Consider the following 27484-nt stretch of genomic DNA (forward strand, 5'->3'; position numbering starts at 1 on the left):
CTTGGGGCTCGATCTCATGAACCATCAGATCATGACCTGAGCCAAAATCAAGAATCGGACATTTAATGGACTGAGCCACCCAGGTGCCCCAGTTTTTCTTCTTATCAGTTTGGATGTCTTTTTTTTCCCTTGTCCCATTGCTATGACTAGGACTTCCAGTAATGTGTATTGATTATGATGTTAGCTGTGGGTTTGTCCTATATAGTCTTTATTATGTTGAGGTACATTGCCTGTATACCCATTTGTTGTGAGAGTTTATCATAAATGGTGTTGAATTTTGTCAAATACTTTTTCTACATTTGTTGAAATGATCATATTGTTTTTATCCTTCATTTTGTTAATGTGGTATATCACGTTAATTGTTTTTTGCAGACATTGAACCATCCTTGCATCCTTGGAATAAATCCCATTTGATTGTGGTATGACCCATTAAATGTGTCATTGAATTTGGTTTGCTAACATTTTGTTGAGAATTTTTGAATCTATGTTCATGAAAGATATTGCCCTTTAATTTTCTTTCTTTCCTCTTTTTTTTTTTGTAGTATCTTTGGTTTGGTACTGAACTAATGCTGGACTCTCAGAATGAATTTGGAAGCATTCCTTCCTCTTCAGTTTTTTTGGAATAGTTTGAAAAGGATAGGTGTTAACTCTTCTTTAAATGTTTGGTAGAATTTACCCACGAAGCTGTCTGGTTCTGGACTTTTGTTTCTTCGGGAGTTTTTGATTACTGATTCAATTTCATTATTAATAATTGGTCTGTTCAGATGTTCTATTTCTTCCTGATTCAGTCGTGGAAAGTTGTGTGTTTCTAGGAATTTATCCATTTCCTCCATGTTGTTCAGTTTGCAGGTGTATAATTGTAGTGGTCTGTCAAAATCTTTAGTATTTCTGTGATATAAGTTTCTCTTTCATTTCTGATTTTATTTGAGTCCTTTTTTTTTTCTGGGTAAGTCTCACCAAAGGTTTATTAATTTTGTTTTATCTATTTTTTCTGTTTTTGTTTTTATTAAGACACATTTTTTTTCATAAGTAATTTATTGTCAAGTTAACTAACATACAGAGTATGTAGTGTGCTCTTGGCTTCAGGAGTAGAGTCCCATGATTCATCACTTAAATGCAACACCCAGTGCTCATCCCAACAAGGCCTCCTCCTCAATGCCCATCACCCACTTACCCCTCCTCCCCCCCCCCCCCCCCCCACATCAACTCTAAGTTTGTTCTCTGTATTTAAGAGTCTCTTATGGTTTGGGTCCCTCTCAGTTTGTAACTTTTTTTTTCCTTCCCTTCCTCTATGGTCTTCTGTTAAGTTTCTCAAATTCCACATATGGGTGAGAACATATGATATCTTTCTCTGACTGACTTCACTTAGCATAATACCGTGCAGTTCCATCCACATTGTTGCAGATGGCAAGATTTCATTGTTCACATAGCTGTTCAAGGCTAGCTGTGGGTGTGGCTGAGTGGGAGCAGTTTTGGAGGAGTATTAGTCTCAAATGAGCTACCTGCCAGTTATGGCAGGGTGGGAGCTGCTTTGGGGATTTGCTGGTCCTGACAGAGTCTGCCCATTGGGTATGGCAGAGTAGGAGCCATTATGGAGCGACACCTGTCAAGGCTAGCAGGTTGGGTGTGGCAGGTCCATGGAGGAACACAGGGTCAGGGTGAACAGTGCTCGCAAGAACTGGCTCTGGCCAGCAGTGGGCCAGCTAGGTAGAATCAGGGCAAGAAGAATAGTGCTTGCCAGTGCTTCTGTTCCTGGAGAATATTCCTACAGATCCCTGCCTCTTTCACATGCCCTAAAACTCATCATACATCTACTTCACATATGGCCTGGGTACTTTTCCATCTTCTGCCTCTGTGCTCAGTCTCCAAGCAAGTTAGCTTATGCATAGGCCCTTTAAGAGAAGACACTTGGTTTCCTATATCTCTGGCTCCCTTGGAGGTAAGCCCCACTCATTTTCAAAACTCCTAGAGTTAAGCCCCACTGGTTTTCAAAGCTCAGCGTTATGGGGGGCTCATCTTCCCAGTATAGTGCCCCAGGGTAGGGGGTGTCTGATGTGAATCTTTTTTTGCATTTATTTATTTATTTAATTTTTAAATATTTACTTAGAGAATCCCAAGCATACTCCATGCTGTCAGCACAGAGCCTGACGTGGAGCTTGATTTCATGAACTGTGAGATCATGACCTGAGCTGAAATCCAGTCAGATGCATAACCAACTGAGCCGCCCAGGCGCCCCCGGTGTGGATCTGGAACCCCTCACTCCTCAAGGAGGATCTCCACACGTGTGATATTACTCCCGCTTGTGGATCCCACATCAGTGGTGAAGGATCCAATACACATCTCTCCCCCTCCTACCATTCTCGCTGTGGCTGTTTATAACTTTAGCTGTGGAAGAATGTTCTGCTGGTCTTCAGGTCTTTTTCAGAGAGGGCTGCTCTATGTAGCTGCAGTCTTGGAGTGCCTATGGGAGGAGATGAGTACAGGATCCTCCTACTCCACGGTCTTGATCATCCATTTACCCATTGCCTTTAAAAGTTATCATTTTCCAAAAAGAATTTATCCTTTATCCTTTATCATTATCCAAAAAAAATTATTGAATAATTGCCTTCACCTTTGTATGGAAATGATGGTGCCATCTCATTCCTCTTAAGAAACAGCAAAAAGTGGGGCACCTGAGTGGCTCAGTCAGTTAAGTAAGTGTCTGACTCTGGCTCAGGTCATGATCTCACGGTTCGCGAGTTTGAGCCCCGCATTGGTCTCTGGGCTGACAGCTCAGAGCCTGAGGCCTGTTTCAGATTCTGTGTCTCCCTCTCTCTCTCTCTGCCCCTTCTCTGCTCACACACTCTCTCTCAAAAATAAATAAAACATTAAAAAAAATTTTTTTAGTAAATAAAAAAAGAGACAACAAAAAGCAATATGATAGAATTGAAAGGTTCAGCCAGCTATGGTGGGAGACCCATGAGGAAACTGAGGTTTTGTCTTGCCCTCCACCCCAACCTTGGGGAACCTGAGGAAAGTCACCTGGCCTTTTCCCCAGGTGACTCTCCTAGGCCTGCAAAGCATCTCTCTAACCCAGCCGTGTTTCTCTGCTGCTGTCTGCTTTTTTCCTGATAAGGGAACATCTCTAGGCAGCATACTCGGTCTTCCCAGAGATTCATTCCTGAGGATGAAACCTTCAGTATTGTATTTGGAAAGGGATTTTCTCCCATTTCCACATTCCTTATGCTGGTTTGTTTTCCCCTCAAAATATGTGCTTGGATGAGAGATTGCACACAGTAACAACGAACCCTTGTCAGAAAAGATGGTGCTATACTTAGAACACATAACTGTTTGTAATGAATTTGGTACACTACTGCACCAAAAAGTCTGTCATACTAGAAAGTGAGGCGGGGATATGTAGAAAATAAAATATAAACACATTACCAAAGATACCCAGGAGTATGAAAGCTTAGGGGTCTTTTGTTGATATAAATATATAGTAGTTAAAAAAATTACCTAACAGTGTTCTGTGACGCTATTTTTGTCTCTGACATTCAGGCAGCTCATACAGGCTTTGTACTGGTGATTTATACTAGCAGCCTGTAATAAAAATGCAGCCTGAAATCATGCAGCTGGGTACCATTCATTTTTCCTCCATGGACAGTACCAGAACTTAAAAAATTGCAGCAGACATGTAAAAGCTCTTCCCTCACAGGAAATGTATGCCCAGCGATGGCAGCTGGCCCTCCTGGGTTTCTTCTGCTTTATGGAGTCATTGGTGATGCTGTACAGGTTTCTAGATTGGTTTTATGAGTATGAGAAAAGAATTTCCAGGAAGATATTATATAGTTTTAGGGGGTCACTAAAAATAAGACCCCCTTCTCCTTTTGAATCAGAACCAGTGGAGAAATCAACACAGAAGTCAGATAGAGATGAGCATATCAGCTTTATTACAAATAATGACTTGACTGAAAAATGCAACCTGATATATAGCCAAATAACTTCTAACACTTTCTGCTTAAGTTGAACTGGCTCCCCAAAACTGTAGGCCTTTCACTTGTTGGGGAAGAGTCTGCTTCTACAGAAGACTTTTCAAGTGTCCACAGTGTACCAGAATATATCATCTCTGTAGGCATGCTGATCGGAAAGAGCTCATATAGCTTTGATGATTTATGCTAGAGGCCTGTAAAAAAATGTTCAGCCAGAGGGGCCAACTCCCATGTGCTTGCTTCCTTTTCCCAAAGTCACTATAGTCAAGTCACTCCTCTTTTGGGAGAACAAAGTATGGAGTAGAGAGCAAAATCTAGCTATGGTAACATAGGAACAGGAGAATGGAGAATGCCCACTCTGTCTTCAAAAGCATGGGACAGTTTTATTGTGTCTGGCAGTAGATGGGAACTACTCTTTTTGGATAGGTTCTATGGAATTCTTTCTCCATACCACAAGTATATATACACTTGTCATCTGAGGCCATTGGGAGGGGTCTTTCTTACCTGGTCATTTCTGTGTGTATTTTCAGCTTTATATTAATATGGTGAGGGGGTAAGGTGGGGAATGGTTGACTATTCTGTACACTGCAGCATCTTGGGGAATTTTTTTCCTTAGCTCTTTTTAAAATCTTGGCAAAGTTTGGAAGTCATTTTGCCATTGGCATCTCAGATGACAAAGTCAGCTTGGTGATGTTGGCATAGTTGGTGTAGTCAGGCTGGGCTTCTCTGAAGAGCATTCTGTTCCTTGTGGCAGAGTGTTCTTGCCAGTGAGCCTTCATGTTTTCCAGCCTTCCACCACTGGTTGCATCGTTATAACAGGCCTAGAGCTGGGACAGGAAGAGGAAGTGGGAATATCAAAAAGCATTTGCATTCCCAGGAATCTTAAAGTATTCTGTTCCAAATTCTGATGCATGAATCTTCTTTCACAAGTGTAAAAGCAAGAAGCATGATCAATCAAGGGTCTTTGTCATGCTCTGCAGCTTTCTTAGGAGATGCAGGCAGGAAATAATATGTGATTGTCAATAGTGTCCTGAATTCTCAGTGATGTTTGCCAACTCATAGGCCACCCCAGTGAGCAAGGTCAGAGGCTCCAACCTCAGCCGACAGAAGAAGAAGCTGAGGGCTTTGCTGACTTGCCTTAGGGAGTCAGGGAGGTCAGGAGCCCAGTTAAAAATAGAAGTGAGAGTTGCCTGGTCCCCATTCTGCAGTATTTCTATTCTGCAGTATTTGCTAATTGTTCATTTCCAACACATAACAGGGATTTTTTTCCTTTATAGCTGGTTGTAAACTTTTAAGATGCCTGTCCTCACTCATAACCTGTGTTTTCTTATCATAGCTGGCTAGCTATCTTAGTTGCCTTCTTTTTCTCTTCCATTTTTACATCTATGAACATAGAGAAGTTAATGTATGTGAAAGCACTTCATGAACCCTCAAGGGGCATGTAAATGTTTTTGGTATTATTATGATACCCATATTCTTAACTTTGTGTCATTAAATTATAAATACTTGCATTTCATAGTGGCCAGTAGGTTTGGGCAAGGAATGGAGGTGGTTAAATATTTGTGTAATGCTCACTGAAATAGCTTAAGGTTGCACATGTCACAACAGCATGAATTTATTTAAGATGAGGTTCTTGACCATGGATGTCTTTCAAGAAGCACACATTGAGAAATTTCATGTACATTTACATAGTGAAGCAACAGAATGGAAGTATCAACAGAAAATAAGATACCCACACAGCTTTGGGGGAAGCTGGAAGTATTTTCAACCAGAAAATATATAGTTGGGGAAAATAATTTACCTACCATGTAAAAAACAATAAACAAATTGTCTTTCCATATTCTTCATTGCGAACATGTTGCCTATATGCAGGATTTATATACTTACATGTAGATGGTAGAGAATTCCCTGTCAACAGATTTTTCACGTTCCTGGAGGGTTGCACCATACTTCATCACCTCTGTAGGGCCTTAGTATGTCCCACTTAATGTTGGCATAGGAAAGTTTTAGATAGATACAGTATCTAGAATGTTTTCCTTTCCACAGCTAATTTTCAGCAGCAGTGAATATAAGCCCCTGATACACATGTGCAGTTTATGAGTTAGCATCAGTTTAAATAGCTCCTGTCTCCTCCAGGCTCTCTCTCCCTCTTATGGCTTGTAATATCTCACCATCCTCTCAGGTAGAATTATCTACTCCTTTCTCCTGCCCCCACACTTTTTATTTTGAAGAAATTCAAACTTATGAAAAAGTTGAAAAAATAGTACAGTACACATCCATCCTGCACCTAGATTGTTTTTCCCTCTGGATGAGTCATTTGAGAGTAGGTTGCAGACATCATGGCACTTTATCCCTAAATACCTTAGCATCTCTCTCCCAAGGAGCAAAAACCTCCTCTTCTCTGCTCACTGAGAACTGATCACAACTAACAGCTATACAACGCTGTTCTCTAAAACACCGTTCATACTCAGGTTTCCACAGTTGCCTCAGCATTATCCTTTATTTTCTTCTCCCCAGGCCAGGATCCATTCAAAGATCACATACTGCAGGGGCGCCTGGGTGGCTTGGTTGGTTAAGCGTCTGACTTCAGCTCAGGTCATGATCTCACGGTCCGTGAGTTCGAGCCCCGCGTCGGGCTCTGTGCTGACAGCTCAGAGCCCGGAGCCTGTTTCAGATTCTGTGTCTCCCTCTCTCTCTGCCCCTCCCCTGTTCATTCTCTGTCTCTCTCTGTCTCAAAAATAAATAAATGTTAAAAAAAAAATTTCAAAGATCACATACTGCAACTAGTTGTCTTGTCTCTTTGGTATCATTTCCTTCCTTTTTCTTTCTCCTTTCCCTTCCCTTCTTTTAAAAGTCCAGGCCAAGTTCTTTTGTAATCTATTCTTAAAGCAAACATGATTAAGGAAATGGGGTGTTTTGCCCTATGAAGGCTTGGCTTTTTGCTTTTTCTTTTACTTGTTAACTTCCATGATTTCATGGCTTGCCATGAAGCCTCTAAGGAGATGTATTCCTGTTGGGTGCATAAAATTAAAGATAGTTTTTTCTTCCTAAAAATGTACATCCTGATAGACTCCTCCAAAGGCTCGCTCCTCAGGACACTCATCAGGGACTGATGAACGCAGCAGGTACATGTGCCTGTAGGAGTTTGCTTTTGGTATTCACAGGCCTTCTTCCACCAAATTCCCTATCCATCCCAGTAGTGAATACCCAGCTAGCATTTTTTTTTTCCTCTTCAAATTTTTATTTAAATTCTAGTTAGGTAACATACAGTGCAATATTGCTTTCAGGAGTAGAACTCTGGGGTTCATCACTTACATACAGCACCCAGTGCTCACCACAAGTGGCCTCCTTAGTACCCATCACCAGCTAGCCCATCCCCCACCCACGTCCCTCCGCCAACCCTCAGTTTGTTCTCTATCATTAAGAGTCTCTTATGGTTTGTTTCCTTCTCTCTTTTTTCCCCCTCCCATATGTTCATCTGCTTTGTTTGCGAAATCTTACGGTATTTGTCTTTCACTGACTGATTTATTTCACATAGCATAATACACTCTAGCTCCATCCATGTCACTGCAAATAACAAGGTTTCATTCTTTTTGATGGCTGAGTAAAATTCCATTGTGTATGTATACACATACCTATATATACCACTCCTTTATACACACATACACACACACACACACACACACACACACACCCCATATCTCCTTTATCCATTCATCAGTTGATGAATATTTGAATATTTGGGCTCTTTGTTTTCATAGTTAGGCTATTGTTAATAATGCTGCCATAAACATTGGGGTGCATGTACCCTGTATTTTTGTATCCTTTGGTAAATACCTAGTAGTGCCATTGCTGAATCATAGGGTACTTCTATTTTTAACTTTTTGAGGAACCTCCATACTGTTTTCCAGAGTGGCTGCGCCAGTTTGCATTCCCACCAACAATGCAGAGGGTTCTCCTTTTTCCACATCCTCACCAACACTGTTTCTTATGTTGTTAATTTTAGCCATTTGACAGGTGTGAGGTGATGTCTCATTGTGGTTTTGATTTGTATTTCCCTGATGATGAGTACTGTTGATCATCTTTTCATGTGTCTGTTAGCTGTCTGGATGTCTTCTTTGGAAAAATGTCTAGTCATGTCTTCTGCCCATTAATTGGATTGTTTTTTGGGTGTTGAGTTTGCTAAGTTCTTTATAGATTTTGGATACTAACGCTTTATCTGATATGTCATTTGCAAATATCTTCTTCCATTCTGTAGTCTGCCTTTTAGTTTTGTTGATTGTTTCCTTTGCTGTACAGAAGCTTTTTATCTTGATGAGGTCCCAATTGTTCATATTTGCTTTTGTTTTCCTTGCCACCAGAGACATGTCTAGTAAGAAGTTGCTACAGCTGAAGTTAAAGCGGTTTGCCACCTGTATTCTCCTCTAGGATTTTGATGGTTTCCTGTCTCACATTTAGGTGTTTCATCCATTTTGAGTTTATTTTTGTGTAAGAAAGTGGTCCAGGTTAATTCTTCTGCATGTCGCTGTCCGGTTTTCCCAACACCATTTGTTGAAGAGACTGTCTTTTTTCATTGGATATTCCTTCTTGCTTTGTTGAAGATTAGTTGACCATACAGTTGTGGGTCCATGTCTGGGTTTTCTATTCTGTTCCATTGATCTGTGTGTCTGTTTTTGTACCAGTACCATACTGTCTTGATGAATACAGCTTGAAGTCTGGAATCCTGATGCCTCCAGCTTTGCTTTTCTTTTCCAGGGTTGCTTTGGTTATTTGGGGTCTTTTGTGGTTCCATACAAATTTTAGAATTAGCTTTGTGAAAAATGCTGGTAGTATTTTGATAGGAATTGCGTTAAATGTGTAAATTTCTTTGGGTAGTATAGACATTTTAACAATGTTTGTTCTTCCAATCCATGAGCATGGAATGTTTTTCCATTTCTTTGTGCCCTGTTCAGTTTCTTTCATAAGTGTTCAATAGTATTCAGCCCATAGATCTTTCATTCAGCATACAGACTGTTGGTTAGGTTTATTCCTAGGTATCTTACAGGTTTTGGTACAGCTGCAAATGGGATCAATTCCTTGATTTCTTTTTTCTGCTGCTTCATTATTGGTATATAGAAATGCAGCAGATTTCTGTACATTGATTTTATATCCTACGACTACTGAATTCATGTATTAGTTCTAAAAGTTTTTTGGTGGAGTCTTTCAGGTTTCCTCAGAGTATCTTGTCTGCAAATAGTGACAGTCTGAGTTCTTCCTTGCTGATTTGTATGCCTTTTATTTCTTTTTGTTGTCTGATTGCTGAGTCTAATACTTCCAGTACTATGTTAGATAGTAATTAGTGAGAGTGGACATCTGTCTTGTTCATGACTGTAGAGGAAAAGTTCTGTTTTTCTGCTTTGAGGGTGATATTAGGTGTGGGTCTTTCATATATGGCCTTTATGATGTTGAGGTATGTTCCATCTATCCCTACTTTGTTGACGGTTTTTATCAAGAATGAAGGCTGAAATGCCTTTCTAGAGTTTAGTTGGTTCAGGCCAGTTGTTTCATTTCTCAGCAAGTCAGATCTTTCACCATAATACTATTCTTCTATACAAAGATGAAAGTAGATCTCATTCTGAATCATTAGAGCTTTTGACTCATGAAATTTCTTACCACTATCACTGATTACTCTCGAGATTTCAGTGATATGAAACAGTTTGTCATGCCACTAAATTTCTCCAGGTAGATAATCTTGTGAGTAAATTTTAGGATAGATTAGAAAAGACTCAGCAGTTTTGGTATGGGGTCAATCTAAAATGAATGGGTTTGTGTGTTTTAGCCTTTTTGACATTAATATATTTATTCTTAAAAGTTATAAACAAGAGAAAGACAAATTTCAGAGTTAGCGGGGGGGGGGGGGGGGGGGAGGGATCTTTCTCCAGTAAAGATTGTGGCCCCATCCCAAAGTTTTATTGAAAAAGAACAGTGATTTTTTTTCTTAAACATTATTCCTGTATCTACTTCATGCCTTCTTCATACATCTCTTCTCCCCAGCCTGTCTGCATTTCAAACATATTTACTCTCTCAGAAGACAGGAAGCCACAAATGTGTGGTGGACATCAATGAGATGATGGTAAAAATTGGCTCATTTAACTAATTTACAACTATTCAACTTGTTAGAAGGTAGCTCCTTTCATTTGAGAATGGGAGTTTTTTCCAGCCACAGGCATGCATGCAGTGTTATCCGGGAAAATTTTGGGTCACCATAAAACAGAGACAATGAAGTAATACAAGTTTCCTGAGGCATTAAGAAATATGGTCTCTGTTGCACTGGAGATAACACACTAATTATCACAAAAGGTGTTGGTTATCATTTAAGGGGGAAATAGCATGTTGACATAATACATAATTTCAGCATCTGTTGTGCCTTACTTTTGATTGTAAATCTAGAGTAATGGATCTATGGAGCTGTTTAGACCTTTTCTCATTAGAGTCTTTTGCCTCCTAGGAAAGCTTGCATATGAAAGATTCAAATGAGATGGGCATTCTGCCTTTAATAACACTTGAGTTCTGAAATCAGTATTTTCTAAATGTCTACCATGTGTTGAGTGATTTTGTTTAATTCACAGAACAACCCTGCAAAATTACTATTCTCTAACAGATAAGGAAACTGAGGCTGAGAGAGGTTAGGTAATTTGTGTAAGGTCACACAGCTAGTAACAGTAGAGATTAGATTCAGATCTTTCTGACTCCATTTTGTCCCAGTTTGTCAATTAGTAAAAGTCTTCTCATAGATCAGTTTGACTGCAATGAATAATGCCAAATTAATAACTGTTGGAAATGTTGTGGGAAAGAGACCAGTTTAATGTATATACCCAATCTTGCTTTTTACTGGCTGTCAGTCCCTCTTAAGCCTTCCTGTCTGATTTGGCTAAGTGGCCAAGCTTGAGACTCCACAAATGAACATATAGTAGCTAGGCCATTGGCCTCCAACCCCAAAGGGAAGTCCAAGCAAACCAGGCTGTGCCCTGTGAGAAGTTTTAACTAGGTTAGAGATGGGTCTAGAGTTGCCAAGGTTTTTTCTTCTTTTTCGTACGATCCACAGGTAAATGTCAGGTCTTAGATGCCAGTGGTCTGTGGAAAAGCAAGAGAGATTGCTCCAGCTCTAAAGACCAAGCTGGTCTAGGCTAGCCATAGCTGGTGGTGACTGTGGGCACCAGGTCCCCCTTGCCAGGTGGGCAGAGGCTAGAGGAGGATGGAATCCCACCTGAGGAGATTGGGCCTTCTGTCACTTTGGACCAACACAACATCCTTGCCTTTGATCTTGACCAGACGTCGGGAGTGGAATTGGTGCAAGAGGATAAAGAGGAACCTTGGAACTGAAGAACAGTCAAAACTGCCAAACCACACCCTTCTTTGGAACAAGAATTGTTTCCTGTGAAGTGCATATTTGATATTTTTTCCCTTTTGTGAAAGAGGGATTTAAACAAAAGAAAATATAGCATTCTCTTTCTCCTTTTCCCTAGGCAGTGTCCATGTTTAGGCATAAATAATATATATTTATGTGGGTATATCCTTATAAACATTAATATCTGCATAAAGCTAGTAACTTCTGATGGTAAAATTTCACTTTAAAAAAATTAACTAACTGACCAGTTTTCACAAGCTTAATTTTCATAGCTCTCGTGAGTGTTTGTATTTGTTTTGGGTGATGATAAAAGAGCTCCGTGGTGAGAAGGGATGTGGGGATGCAGAAATGGGGGAACAGTTTTCTCTACCATAAGGAAAATTTATCTGTGTAGTAATTTTTTTCTTTGAATATGAATTAGAGGGAATTCATGTTTTGAAATAAATTTATGGTGAGCAGTAAGATAAAGGCCCATTTTACTGCCTTATTTTTACTTAATAAATCTTAATTACTTTCTATCCATAAATTAAAGCATTTACCATGCTGTATCTTAATCATCAGATTTGTCATATATAGCATTAATTTCACAGAATAATTGCCATTTGGGCTTTTTGTAAAACATCACCTTATAGTCTTCACTCCAAAAGGAGTGCTAACTAGAATTTCAGCGAGTACACGAGTCTTGTCATGTTACCTTCGTTTTTAAAGGAGGCACTGATACCAGTTGGACTAACTTTGGGGATCACCAGTTAAGGATGAAGTAGGAAGGGGAGAGAAATGGTATGAATTACAGACTGTTATGAAAGGCAGTTTTATTTCTTTGAAGTGCATCACAAAATATTTCCTGGTATAGGTCCCAGGGACTGACTTCACTGAATAGACTTATTTATAATTACTAGAATTCCAGGAAATCCTAGTGAATATTATATTGACTTAAGTGCGTTATATAATCTTCTTCATTCAGCTTATTTGCTTAGCAAATCCTTTCCTAATAGTTAGTGTATAGACTTAGAGTTTGTTCCAGCCCAAGTTATCACAGATGTTCCTTAGAAATTAGTAGCATTTCATGATTTTTTTTGGCTCCCAGTCTGTGAAAAAGGAGTCCACGAAATTTTCAGTTTTATGTTAATTGGATAGACGTGAGAGTGGCATCAAATATTAGCTATTATCAAAAGTTACAGAAGTGAATATAAAAATGTATGTATTTGCTGTGCAGTTGTGGCCCATGTATCCCCATATCACACCTCACTGTTCTTCTGCTCTGCTGAGTATCACTGGGGAACTGCCCACACACACTTCTGTTTCTGGTGCCTCCGCTCAGCTGGTAAAAGACCGGAAGTGGGAGGAAAGGAGCCACAGGGTATTTCTCCTTCCCTAGCCTCCTCTGGCAACACCTCTGGTAGTGGCTGGGTCTCATCCCTGGCTCCACCTCTCAGGAGACAGGTCCGCTGTGTTTCTGGGGTCCTCTGGGTGCCCTATGCCCCAGATCCAGTGATGCTGCTTCTCCCCACCCCCCTCCCTCCATCAAGGGGTAGAAATGGCTTCCTGCTGTTGAGAGTCTCCTAAATTGCATTACTATTACTGCGCCCTCTGTGATGTCCCAGCTCTTTGTCATCTGTGTAATAAAGTGTCTTTTTTCAGGTGGTTCTGTTTTACATACTAAGGGTGGTTTCTATCTCTTGACACATATATTTTATAGAACAATTTTGCTTTTATTTCATTGCTGATAGTCTTTTGGATGTTGATAAAGGGAATGTTAAATTATTCATTACCTCGGTTAATGTTTAATCAGCTTGGTATTGCATTTAGGTGGGGGGGCAGAGCAAAGAGGAATAAGATAAAACGGTTTGACTACCCTCAGGGAGCTCAGTCTGCTTGGAAGCTGGTGCTTTACCAGAGTGCATGGGTGCTGGAGAAGGAGTACCTAGACTGCAGTGGGGGCAGGATGTCCAAGGCTTGCCAGGTGCTGAGATCTTGTTCAAGTGGATGAGAATACAGGGCATTACCAGCAGAAGCAGCAGTCTGCACAAAGGGTGTCAAATGCATGTTTGCATGAGGGTCTATGGGATTAGGGACAGTGGAAGAAGAGGAAGCTAGAGAGGTAGGTGTTAAATCACGAAGGACATAGGAGACTCCCCCTAAGACTTGCACTTTATCTTTACAGTGATGAGAAGTGGTGAAGAAGGTTTTTAAGCAGGGGCATTGCATGGACAGATTTCCTCTTTAGAAAGATTGCTTTTGAATGGGTGTGGAGGAGATGTTGAGGGCTGGAATGGAGGGAGACAAACTTGGCCAAGGTGGTTTGTGCAGAAATCTCAGTTGGAGGGGATGATGCTTGAATAGAGGCCTGAATTAAACCAGAGGATTTGAGAGGAAGGCGGGGTGGTGGGGAGGGGTGAGTCAGGATATACTGAGAAGGTGGAATATGTGCAGCTTGGTGAATTGGGGCGGTTGGGGGGGAAGATGTGTTGGTAGTTGTTATTAAATGATGGTCCATTTTACTCAGAGATTAGGAAATGCTTGCTTAAAACTAGAAGACTGTTTCTCAAATTGGGGTCACAATGTGTCCTTGGAGGTCTGATGCATGTTTCTTCTACCTCTGCCTCTCTTATTTTCTGATTAAATAAAAGAGCCTCTCCACTTATTTTACAAATCATTTCGTGGGTACTTGTGTCTAAGGGTTTCAGAAACCTAGAAATAGAACATCCCCTGCTAAAGGTCCACTCATCACCAAATCTTCCACATGCCAGAGACTGTGTATTGTTTTACAAATTGAAAAGAACACAGTGCTTGCTCTCTAGGAGTTCAACCTCTGAAAACAAACCTAGAGAGAAAAAAACTGCTAAGAGAAAGATGTTAGAAACGATACCTGCCTGAACTTATCTACAGCGGAGTTTGGTTTGAGTTGCTGCTCCAGAGTTACAGCCAGGTATTTGCAGTTTACATAGCTATCGGTACGCTTTATTCTTTTTTTTTTTTTTTTTAATTTTTTTTTAACGTTTATTTATTTTTGAGACAGAGAGAGACAGAGCGTGAACAGGGGAGGGGCAGAGAGAGAGGGAGACACAGAATCGGAAACAGGCTCCAGGCTCTGAGCTGTCAGCACAGAGCCCGACGCGGGGCTCGAACTCACGGACCGTGAGATCGTGACCTGAGCCGAAGTCAGACGCTTAACCGACCGAGCCACCCAGGTGCCCCGGTACGCTTTATTCTTTGAAGATTCAAGGTAGAGTGTCGTAATTGAGAGCCGGAGTTCCAGGGGGTCTGACTTCCTGGCTCTGCCACTTATCATATGTGTCACCTTGGCCAAATTACTTTATCTCTAGAACCCCCTTCATTACCTGTAAGATGCCCTATGATTACTGAAAGGGTTAAATGGCTAACGTATGTGTTGTGCATGGCACACCTCCTGACACAATGCAGTGTGCAATAAATACTCGCCGATGATCATTCCCGAAGCCAGAGCGAAGCCTCTTCTAAGACTCAGTTGAGACCGGTGTGCTGTGTGAGTTCCAAGGTTTGTTACTTTCCTTCTGCATTAAAGCTGTTGGGGCTAAACCTGAGATCCTTTGTAGTCACTTTATGTTAATTGTAAAGAAAATCCTGGGACATGCTTTCTTCGGGAGAAGTTAACTCTTTGGATTTTCAAGTTACCTCTTTGATCCCATTATACATGATTGGTTTTTGCTTCAGGAAACTTCTAGAAACCAGTGTGAAGGCCTGGAGATTGAGACATCACTGCCTCTCTGAAACCTTGCCTTGATATGCATCACCTCCATCCTCATTGGAGTTCAACACACATTAATTGAGCACCGCTATTTTTCAATTCCTTATTAGGCTCCAGGGATGCAAGGATGAACTGATAATTCCCATCCTCGTGAAAATTAGTCTAATGGAAATATATGTAAATAAGTTCAGTCCACTGTATTACTAGCACAAATGGAAGTGTGTAGACGATCAAGAGGGGTACAAAGGGAAGATTAGTAAGGAGAGTTTCGCAGGTTTGGTGACATCTCAGTAGATTTTGAATGGAATGAGAAAAGGGAGAGTCCACAGGTCAGTGTGGCTTGTATAGGTGATGGACCATATGGGGTGGTGGGGAGCAGAATGTGACGGGAGATGAAATTGAAGATGGGGGGTGGGAACTGGATCTTATAAAAGCTTAGCCTGTGGGCGTTGGGAGCTATTGAGTGATTTTAAGCAATGGAATGCTGTAGGATTTACATTTTTTTTTTTTTAATTTTTTTTTTTCAACGTTTATTTATTTTTGGGACAGAGAGAGACAGAGCATGAATGGGGGAGGGGCAGAGAGAGAGGGAGACACAGAATCGGAAACAGGCTCCAGGCTCTGAGCCATCAGCCCAGAGCCCGACGCGGGGCTCGAACTCACGGACGGCGAGATCGTGACCTGGCTGAAGTCGGACGCTTAACCAACTGCGCCACCCAGGCGCCCCAGGATTTACATTTTTAGCAAGATCTTCCCAGTATAGCAGGTGAACTTGAGAAGGATGTTGGAGATGCTGGCACGTTCATGTCCCCACTACAGATTCATTGAGGCCAGTGACAGAGTCCTATTTACCTTTGTATCTCTAAAATCTAGTACTTTATAGACACTTCAGAAGTTCCTCAGAATAAAGACAGCCCAAGTTGAATTTTCCAATTCTGCATCCCATTCTCGCAACATGCTGACCTGGACCTCCATCTGTCATAAGCAGCTTGACTAAGATCATAATAAATTCTTTTTTCTTGGCATTCTTTTAACTGGCACTCTCTGTTTACTAGCCCCTCTGTGCAGCTATAGTGTGGAGATGATTGATGCTTATAATTCTGACCCTGAAGTACTTCAAGTCTTCTAAATCATCAAAAAAAGATTAAAGTATATTCAATATTGCTGTAATGTTTATGTGTTTTCCTGCATTCTTATTCTTTGGAAATTGATGGTTTCTCAAATGCCTGCATCCTCTAGTGCACACAGGCACAGTGGGAGTCTGTGATCACCCACAACCCCTCACTCCCTCGCAGGGCCAGGTACAGGGAGTTTGTTAGCAGTGCACATGCAGAAATGAGCAAGCAAAACAAAGCTGGGTTCTCTTCATGTCTAGAAGGAGGAAGCAGGTTGGCCCCCCGAGGGGCAGACCGGACAGAGATGAGAGAGAAAACAGTGGGAATAATAAAGCAAGAACTGGTGCAGATTAGCAAGACAGGCAGTTTACAGCAAGCCCCCACTACGGTAGAGCCCAGGAAGAGCAGGGCTCCAGGCTGGGACACGAGCTTCACATTCTTGTGTGCCTTGACCCAAATGATCAGGCTAGGATTTGGCAGTGTTCTCTGCCAGCTATATTCGTATTGCAGTAACAACTGTTCAGTAAAATACCAAACATTAACAAGTGAAAACATCAATAATTAGAGAGCATCCTGTTCCCCGCCCCCCCATACACACACACACACACACACACACATCTCTTCATGAAAACCATTATTACTGCAGAGCTAACAATATTACTTGCCCCAGAATGAAGAAATCCAAATAGAAGTCCATTTTGTAACCTGGTTTCTGAAGAAAATGCATATAATGATGTTACTAGGAGGGAGATTCACTGAGTTCTCTTTCAGGGGTGGTATATTACAGTGAGTAGAGACTCCTCTTACCTTTCTCTTGTACAGATTTGTCTTCAAAATCTGTGTTTGATCAAGTTCTGCCTGTGCTGGAGTGCCCCACTCATTATTCCAGCCTGGAGAGCCGGTCCCTAAACCACAGGGATTCTGTTTGTCACTCACTAGGCAAGGGCTTGTGTGGACCTTATAGCTGACTTTACCATTTGCCAACTCAGTGATTTGGGTGACTTAGGATCTCTGGGTCTTAGTTTTTTCTTTACTGAAATAAAATAATACAAATTCCTTCTTTACAGGGTTGCTGTGAAGCTGAAATAAAATGGTGGATGTGGAAAGCCCTATATAAATAAAAGTATACTAAATATACTAATGAACATCATAAATATTCTAATAAAGAGTAGAAGTATGTTTCATTAGCAAGTACAAAAATTTTTCATCTTCAAAAATTTTCCCGAAGCAGAGTGGGGAAATGAACTAACTAGATAGGGATTTCTTACTATGGAGTAGATGTTCTGTCTGTTACTTTATGCATCCTGCAAGGTAGGTATTAAACCCTTATTTCAGAGAGGAGGAAACTAAGTCTTCACACACTTATACGTAGCAGAAGTGGGGTTTGGACCTGCTTACTCCAGAACTTAATGCTTTCACCTTATCTCTGGTTGCCGGTCTTATTCCTTACCCCACATCCCCACCCCCCGAAGTTCTTTAAAAAGCTGTTCATGTCCTTTTGGGCTGGGAAGTTTGCTAGCCATTTCTTGGTCGTTCACTCCTGAAAGTGGGGTAGGGTGGGATCTAGAAGGAACCTGTGAGGTACGACAGCCCCTGGAAGGACCAGAGGCTCAGGAAGAGTCGGGGTGCAGGGCACACTCGGTCTGTACCTCTAGCGAGTCCGCCAGGCCTGGACCGAAACTGAGGAGGCAGGCATGCCCCATTTCCCAGCCCTTGAGGAAATGGCTGTGGCCGTTTTTCCAGAAGATTTTTCCTGGAGTTTCCAGAAGTTCGTTCTTCCTCTGGCGAAGTGCTTTCCAACCTCGCTGAGGTGGCTTGGTGAGCTGCTTCCTGGCTCCTCCTCTTAGGAATCAGTGCCTCTCCTGTATTCTGACCAATTCCTCGTTCTGTTTTAGGATTAAGTTTATTCCATGTAACCCTGCTGGGCTTTTCTGGGTCCCTCCCTGTTAACTTTGATGTGGCAGTTCCTGAAGTTCCCCGTGGAACCCACCACCGCATGCATTTTCTTTTTTATATCAAGTTTTCCCGGTTCCAGAGGATCAGAGCCTACTTGCGAACTGGAGCTGCCCACACAGAGAACCAGAGATAATGCCTGTTGAAGGGCCAGATTGAATATTCAGGGAGGATGTCAGTGTGTGGGAGAAGCATTTGTTCAGACTGGATCTGAGAGATGCTGTGCGTCGTGTCTCCATAGGTTCTCAACAGGAGATGCGTCGAAGCGGCGGTGATGACAGGCCTGGCACTGAACTGCCACATAAACAAGAAGTCCTTGTTTGACAGGAAGCACTACTTCTATGCAGACCTCCCTGTAAGTACGCTTGGCGGCCCGCCCTGTGTACGGCCTCGGAGCTGGGGGGCTTGACGCGAGGGAGGGGGGCCGCGCCTCTCATGTTTTCAGTCAGAGCTCTGTCCGTGTCAGCGGGAGGTTCTGCCTGGCCCTGATGAAGGCAGGTGCCCCCCGATGTTTACTAGATTGGATGCAGTTGTCCTGATTGCTGACTCCTTGCTTAGCCTCATGCTTCTGCCGGCTCCCTCGTAATTGAACGGGGAGTAGAAGCCAGCGTTCTCGGGCTCAGCCCAGCCGCGGTGTTTGGCGCTAATTGCCTGTTAGGTCAAATCTAACTCTGTGGCTGATGCAACAGTAAATGCATACTGTAGCTTTGCAGATGGAGTGATAGCTTCCCTCTTTGAAGTTGAAGTTACCAGTAATAGGACTGTCTCCTCCAGGGACATTTCTGTCATCTCACGAGGAGCACATAAGTGGACAATAGTAAGCGGAAACATGAACCAGAAGCCTCGACTAACGACAGTAATTGTCTGTGCAGTAAACCCAATATTAACCTGCTTTTTCCTTAAAATTATAGTTTCTTCTTTAGGAGAAGCCAGGGTGAAGTAGAGCCAGTTTTTCATAATGTTGAACTGAACCGAAACTGTAACGTTGAGTGGGTTTCCCAAAATAGTATTTCATTTGATCTGAGCCTCTGATTAGTAAGTATGCCCTTTCTTCAGATTTAGAAAAACGATAGCGAAGATATTGCTTCCCGTTATTCTCCTTGAACTGAAGATGAGGGTGAGCTGGTTGTTAGTGGGTGAGGGTGGAAGTGCGATTAAATACAAAATGCGACTGGAACCTTATTTCTCCAATTGCTTGCTTGCTGCTTTCCCCTCTGGCTGCCACCCGTTAGCAAATTCTATCGCTTGGTAGGATGAAGGGAATGAAACTGCATTTTTTTCCATCTTTTGAGAGTGCTAATCAGTTCGGTTAAGGTGGGAGACTTAGCATGCAACTAAAATGAGATGTTTTAATTATCCGTGGCTTTCTGTTCTTTCTGGCCCAGGTGGCTCAGATAACCAGAGTTAGTCTTGCCAAATTTTACATGGAACATACTTCTGTAAAACGTCTTTGTTGTTTATCTGAATAAACAGTTCATTCAAATCCAAATATGACTGAGCATCCTGTATTTTATTCAACAACCCTATTCAGAGTTTAATTTTTATACATTGCGACTGGCTATTGCAGCACAGAGTTGACCCAGTGCAGCGGTTCTCAAAGGGCGGTCCCTGTGCCACTAGGATCAGCATCTCCTGGGGACTTGGTAGAAATACAAATCTCGGGGCGCCTGGGTGGCGCAGTCGGTTAAGCGTCCGACTTCAGCCAGGTCACGATCTCGCGGTCCGTGAGTTCGAGCCCCGCGTCGGGCTCTGGGCTGATGGCTCAGAGCCTGGAGCCTGTTTCCGATTCTGTGTCTCCCTCTCTCTCTGCCCCTCCCCCGTTCATGCTCTGTCTGTCTCTGTCCCAAAAATAAATAAACGTTGAAAAAAAAAAAAATTTAAAAAAAAAAAAAAAAAAAGAAATACAAATCTCAGGTGCTGCCCCAGAGCTGCAGAATGAGAAACTCTTCGGGTGGGGCCAGTCTGTTTCGACCAGCCTGGCAGAGGACTCCTGATGCAGAGGAAGTGTGAAAAATGCCAGCCTGGTGGCTAAGAGCAGAGTGTGGAGCCAGACCATCCGGTGTTCAAATCCTGACATGGATACTTACTAGCCCTGTGGCTTAGGACAAGGCACTTAACTCCTTCCCTGCTTCGTATCTCCCTCATAGGGTTGTCGTGAGGATTAAATGGTGTGAAGAACTCAGAACAGTGTCTGGGACCCCATAAGCACTGCGGGGGCTTCAGCTGCTACTCTCTGTTCTCCAGTTCTCCATATCAACCTCCTGTCTCTTTAATGTGTGCTGATGCATGTGTGCATTTGGAAGTCCTTCCACCTCTACTTAGAAGGAGGTGAGGGAATCCTTGCAACATCCATCAGTATTTTAGTACTACATGTTTTCTTAGCCGAGTGTGAGTGTCACAGCATTTTCTAGCGAGGGAAATGGGAAGTTGGGTCATGGAGGGCAGCTGGCATGATTGGTTCCCTTAAAGAGCAGGAACAAAACAAGCGTAAAGGCACTAGCAACTGCTGTCTCCCACGCTGAGAGTAGATGGCAAAATGCTTAGCCAGCACTTCCTAATAAGGAGGGTCTGTCAAGAGCCCAGTAATCAGATGCAGGGTTTAGGCTAATGAGCTAAGTGGAAACAATAAATTCTTCTCTTAGAGGCCTCTGACAATGAGATTATTGTTATTCCCCAATTTGTAGGGAAGATGGGATTCGTGTTTATTGCATCATGATTGGGGGTTGGGGGAGGTTCAGGGAAGGTAAGGGAGGGGGGAAAGCCAGAAGAGGCCAGGTTAAATTACAGCTAAATTGCCTAAACTAATTTTCTTCTCCTTTTCCTTTTTTCTTCTGTTGTGTTTTTAAGTAAACCTCTAGTCTTAGTGACATAAAAAGAAATAGTGAACTGGACTCCCGCTCACATTTATGGCCTAATCACTGTGTAACTCATGTTGTGTGCAGGCAGGCTACCAAATTACTCAGCAGAGACTCCCGATTGCTGTGAATGGGAGCCTGGCATACAGTGTCTGTGTGGGGAAGAAATGGAGGCAGGTGATCACCAAGACCGTGAGGATCAAGCAGATCCAGCTGGAGCAAGACAGTGGCAAAAGCCTCCACGATGAGCTGCGGTCTCAGACACTCATCGATTTGAACAGGGCAGGTAGGCTTGGAGATTTTCTCTTGCCTTTCCTTCCAGCCAACCCTCTTCCCCCCTAGAGTTTTCCCAAATCAGTTGAGGAAATAGGCCCAAGAGTTTCACAGATCCAGATCAAATATCAGCATTGGTATTGGCACAACTGACTCGAGAACTCAGCCTGAACTGTGATTACCATTGGGCTTGCTAATAACCCACCAATAACTGTGATTATCGTCAGGCTTGCTAATAACCTATCCCTAAAATGTGATAAATGTAGCCACCTCGTCACCGACCCCGCAGCTCGATCTCTCAAGCAGACACTGAAAGAACCAAAGTTAAAAATCAAAATTTGAAGGGGAGGAGAAACCATTCAAAGGCTAGAACCCGTGTTGAGAGTCCATCAGTGATGCAGGGTTTTCCTGAGACTTCAGCCTGATTTATCTGGAGAGCTGCGGTCAGGCTGACCCTGCCTCTCTTTGGTAGGAGTTGGCCTTCTGGAAGTGGTGCTGGAGCCGGACATGTCCTGTGGAGAAGAGGCAGCAACAGCCGTCAGAGAGCTGCAGCTGATACTTCAAGCACTGGGGACCAGCCAGGCAAATATGGCAGGTAGAAGCCACAGAGGAGCTGTCGGTTGTGTCCCTCCTTCTTGATCTTCTTTTTCCGCTTCCCAGGTGTCTTCTCACTGGAGTGTTTTCTGCGTCAGCTGCATTGGGGTTGTTTACGTGTTTTGTCAGCCTTTAGACCTCTGGGGTTTTTTTCCTTAGAGTTTTCCTTGGATTCCTTAATGAGCCCCTAGTCAAAACTAAACACACCAACAGCAACGGCACCAAGGCACTGAGCCCAAGAATATGAGATTAGGAGTTGTTAAAAAAAAAAAAAAAAAATTCAGCTGAGTAAATTTGAAGATGAGACTGGCTTTATTTAAAGATTCATGAATCAGGCAGCGTCTCATCTAGCTAATAGGAGGTAGCTCCAAGGAGTTGTACAAAATGGAAGACTTTTATAGAGAGAAAGGAGTGATAAAGGAAGTTTTATAGCAGAGAGTGGATTGTTTCAGGTAAGGTCACCTTTCTTTGGGGGGCGGGGTCTGTCATGCAGATTACCTCTCTGGTGTTGATCAGGAACTTCCAGGTCAACTGGATAAAAGGCCACGGTCCTGGGAGAGGCTGAAACTGCACTTAAGTTTTGGTTTGCTATACTGGGGGTGAGCGACTTTTCTTTCTGTCTGTCTGTCTGTCTTTCTTTCTTTCTTTCTTTCTTTCTTTCACAAAGGACTAGATGCGACTAGATGCTTTCTTCTGGCTTCTTCTATCCAAATGTTGTTTTGCACCAAAATTAGGGTCAGTGAAATAGTGTGTTTGAACAGTTTTATCTTTCTCAGAAGACATTATATTTTCCAGAATAGCTCTTAGTTTGTGAGTCTGTGCAGGTAGCACTTAGTTGCTACTTGATGATTTTTATTTGTGTCTTTGATTTTGTGGAATTTTCATCCAACTACAGCTGAAGCCCAGTTACATCAAGTATAAGGCAAAGTTATGATTTCAAAATATTTGAACTTTGGGATAATATCAACTTCATTAGAAATGTAGTAGGAAATCAAACAAAAGAAACACCTGTGCCATTGGGACCAAGCAAAATGTATGTTTTAAGTGTTTGCAAATTGGATATAAAGATTACAAGTTTGGGGGGCACCTGGGTGGCTCAGTCAGTTAAGCGTCTGTCTCTTGATCTCAGCTCAGGTCATGATTGCAGGGTTGTGAGGTCCAGCCTAGCATCAGGCCCTGGGCTGGGCGTGGAACCTGCTTAAAATTCTCCCTCCACCTCTCCCCCTGCCCCTCCCCGCCTCACTCTCTGTCTGTCTGTCTCTCTCTCAGAAAAAATAAAGATTACAAATTTTGGTCAAACTCAATTTCTTAATGGTTCCTCTCATGGCCCCTTCCTAGCACTCCTTTTTTTTTTTTTTTTTTAACTTTATTTATTTATTTTGAAAGAGAGGGAGAGAGAGGATGCATGCAAGCTGGGGGAAGGCAGAGAGAAAAGGAGAGTGAATCCCAAGCAGACTTCGTGCTGTGCTGTCAGCATGGAGACTGATGTGGAGCTCAAACTCACACACTGTGAGATCATGACCTGAGCCGAAATCAAGAGTGGGATGCTGGATCAGCTGAACCACCCAGGTGCTCCTCCTGCCCTTAAGTCACCAAAAGCTAGCCTCGCCCATGATTGCCTTCTATATTCTGTTCCCAGGGGCTTTAAACAAAACTCTTGCCACTCAGCATTCCTTGAGTAGAGAAAGGCAGGAGTGGAGAAAAGATACAGATTCTGCATATACAGTTGTTAATTCATAGTTCAGTAGTGTATTAGAGTACTCCAGTGAGACAGAACCAATAGGATGTGTGTATATGTGCACGTGAATGTCATATGTATGTATGTTTATATATGAAGAGATTTATTCTAAGGAACTGGCTGATGTGATTATGGAGGCCAGCAGTCCCATGATCCGTAGTCAGCAGGCTGCAGGAGGGCTGGTAGTATAGTTCCAGACCAAGTCTGAAGGCCCGAGAACCAGGAGAGCCGGTGGTGGAAGTTCCAGTGTGAGGCTGAATCCGAAGGCTGGAGACCAGTACCCCAGCTCCACGACAGTCAGGCAGAGAGAGCAAGTTGCCCCCTCCTCTACCTTTTGTTCTCCTCAGGCCTCCAGCAGATTGAATGAGGCCTACCCACAATGGCAAAGGCAATCTGCTTTATTCAGTCTACCAATTCAAATGTTCTCTCCTCCAGAAGCAGCTCACAAACACACCCAGAATACTGTTTAACCAAATATCTGGGCACTTCGTGACTCTGTCAAGTTGACCCATAAAATTAACCATCAGAAAGTGGTCACAGTGGATGCCAGTAAATACCATTTGAGGATGATGATTCATCTCCTTGTTGGTTTATAATACTATTTACCAACCTTTTGATGTCCCACATTATATTTGTGTGTTACAAAAGGACTTCTGAAATTGTAACGCCACATTTGTCACAGAGAACATGTTACAAGCAACAAACTGTAACATTGGAGCCCCATACAAGTTGAATTTGAAGACAGAACTTGCCTATTTAGTATCTACTTTAAGCTAAACACTGGAAAAACACAGCTACATGAGTCTGCCTACAACTTGGCTTTATAGAAGCGAGGCTCTGTTGTAGGGTAAGAGAACTCTCCATTTCAGATTTATGGTTCACGCTGCTTTTTTACCCACAGAACATAAATGAAATATGGGCAGGTTGGATGGTTATCCATTTATGCACTAAGTGTTGATTCTCTATCACTTAAAAAAATTTTATTATTCCATTCTTCCTCAAAATAACTGTGATTCCTAGCAAACCTATGGAATAATAAACGGACCACCTGTTAGCTGAGAAATGGTCCCATCTGGGTCCTTGCCAAGAGATAAACCATAACGGCAAGAACTCATCAGTCGGTGACAGCTGAGAGGGTTCATTAAATCTCATTTGTTGTGACACTGTTTGTTGCTTTTAAATACAAATCCAGCAGCTTTGCCCCTAGCACAGCAGCAGAGCGGCTGCGGCTGTTCTGAGTGATATGGGGAGGGAAGGTCCGCATAGAGTCTGCAGGGGTCCAGCTTTTTGTGCTGTTAGTATTTTATCAGCCCCAACCCCTTTGATCCTTCTTCTGCCCCACCACCGTAGGACCACTATGCTGGCATTGGAGACTGCAGTCTGAGAACTGAGGACCACCCTAGAAGGGACCAGTGGACCCCCAGGGTGCTTTTGGAATGAAGCTTCAGTTGCTCTGGACTGTGATTCAGTGAGTTCCTGATAGTTTTGCTAATGAGCATGGGTCAGCTCAGCCTGGGTTCCTGAAGTCATTTCCTTCTCAGTGGACATTTGCCACTGTTGAGATCCTCAAAGCCATCTGTAGAGTTGAGTGTGCACTGAAGTAGACATTTGACATGGTTTTGGTGATAACGTCTGCCATTTTGAACGGCTAGCCTGTGCTCATCAGCTCACCAAGCATTTTTAAAAATTACCATCTCATTTAAACTTTACGGCATTCCTGAGAGATAGGTGCTGTCACGCCTGTTGTATAGGTGAAGAGGCTGAGGTTTAGAGAGGTCGTGTTATTTGCCCAAGGCTCACAAGAAGTGACTGAGCTGGGATTTGAGTCCAGGTGTGTCTGAGCCCAGGAGCCCTTCCTCTAAACCCCGCATCACACTGCTTCCTAGAGGCAGCCACAACGGTGTCACAGCCATAGATGACACCTTAGAGAGGCAGGATGGCAGAGCATGGGTGCTGAGGATGCTAAGGTCCCAGCCGTGGGTTGGGGCCCTGTCCTGCCTCTGGTGGCCGAAAGAACCTGGGCAAGGGGTTTTGATTTCTCTGAGCCTCACTTTGCACATTTATGAAGCGAGTCCCCAGATACTTGTGTATGGAAAGGGAAAGGTCATCACATAGGGCTGGGCAGCTGGGTGTGGTGTCACTGTGCACTGAGACATGGAAGACGGGGAGAAAATCTGGAATTCCATCTTGGGTATGTGAAGTTTGAGATGCCCAAAGGGTGTCTAAGCGGCTTCATCTAAAGCTGCATCGTAGGAAATGAATGTGATAAAGTGTATAAAACTTCTCACAAGCGCTGACAAGTAGCATGTGCTCGGTAAACGTTAGGTGCTTTTATTAATGATAGTAAGTACTGTTGCTTTTACAGAACCACCACTCACTTTGGGTACATAAGCTTTGCAAAATATGTTCAATAAAATTTGGTCAGTGTGTGTGTGTGTGTGTGTGTGTGTGTGTGTGTGTGTGTGTGTGTGTCAGAACTTGTTATTTAAGTCCTGGAGAGCATCCAGTGATCAGAATGAGATAGCTTAACAGACCTCTCTAAATCCTCAGGCCCCTGCTGTTTACAGAAACAGTTTTCTGTCCTGATGGTATATTTCTGATGTGTGAATGTGTTCTTAGAAAAAAAATATGTAACTGCACCATATCACTGTGCTCAGTGGTATCGTTTTTTAGTTTTGCTGTTACAAATCTCTGCTTCTGGAGGGCAGAAATCGAGCTTGATAACGCTCTCATGATGTGTGAATGAAGGCCCCTCACTCAGTGCTGCAGAATGCATTGAGGTAAACCTGACTGGTAAGGCTTTTGTGCACCGGAGGCAATTTAACTTAATTTGTTTAAAAGGTATTTTGTCTTCACTGGATAGAATGTCTTTTGTTAATGCTTGATACTATATTTGAATCCAGGCTAGTGGACTCTCTTTCAACACTGCAGGATACTAAATGATTCCTCTCAGACATTTATGTAGCATGGCCTTCGCTGGGAGAGACTGAAATTCATGCTCTTGTTCCTTATCCAAGTTAAAATTCTAAATTGCAAAAGATGGTGCCATTTTTAAAAGCGGGTGAAGTCCCGCTCAGGGTTCCCTGAGTTCAAAAAAAAAAGTTGTTTCCCAAGAAGTGAGATTTGGTTGAGCACAGCTCAGCATACTTTAGAAGTTTTCCTCTGAGCTGAATAGGCCTTTCAGATGATTCCAGCTGTAGATCAGTCCTATTCAGACAGAAGTTGAGAACTTATCAGGAGCCTCTTGTGAGACAGTAACCAGTCTGCTTACTCATTGCTCAGGAAAATACCAGAGTTCTGGCTTCTCCAACAAGGTATTAATTTATTGAACAGTTACTTTCTGCCAGATCCAGCTCTAGATTCTGAATATGGCAGTGAAAAAGACAATGGCATCAAATAAGACTGAAAAGAGTTGACAAGGGATAGATTACCAATAATGAGAAGAAATTTGGATTTCATCCCAAATGCAGTGGGAAGTCATTGAAGGGCTTTTAAGTAAGGGAATGACAGAGTCTGAAGAACGTTGTAGAAAACCACTCTGGCTGCTGTGTTGAAAGTGGATTTCAGATGAGTAGGAGTAGAAGCAAAGAGACCAGGAAAGAAGCTCTTATAGTAGACCAGATGAAAGATGATGCTGTTTTGGACAGGGTGGCATCAGGAAAGATGGAGAGATCAAGCTGAGTAGATTCAAGGTGGATTTTCAAATAATGGGATTTGTTAACAGGCTGGTGTGGAAATCAAGGAGCAGGAAGAAATCAAGGATGCCTTCAAAGAAGCTTGAGGAGCTAGGTGGTGCTGTTGGCTGAAACTGGGAAGATGAAGATGAGCATATTTGTGGAGGGGAAATCGGGATTTAGTTCTGGAAAGTGAAATG

At 42.6% G+C, this 27484-nt stretch overlaps 1 protein-coding gene across 2 annotated transcripts in view; it reads left to right on the forward strand.

The window, feature by feature from the left end:
- Positions 1-27484, forward strand: part of GATB (glutamyl-tRNA amidotransferase subunit B) — an 85216-nt gene that overhangs the window by 13990 nt on the left and 43742 nt on the right. For both annotated transcript variants that reach the window (XR_003968300.1, XM_030312928.1), the window contains exons 3-5: positions 18392-18505; positions 21093-21291; positions 21751-21873. Coding sequence is in view for 1 of the 2 variants with exons in the window: in XM_030312928.1 (XP_030168788.1) it covers positions 18392-18505; positions 21093-21291; positions 21751-21873 (436 nt within the window). In the remaining variant the exon portion in view is untranslated. The remainder of the gene's footprint in view (positions 1-18391; positions 18506-21092; positions 21292-21750; positions 21874-27484) is intronic.

Source organism: Lynx canadensis, chromosome B1, assembly GCF_007474595.2.
Source record: "Lynx canadensis isolate LIC74 chromosome B1, mLynCan4.pri.v2, whole genome shotgun sequence".
NCBI classification, from domain to species: domain Eukaryota; kingdom Metazoa; phylum Chordata; class Mammalia; order Carnivora; family Felidae; genus Lynx; species Lynx canadensis.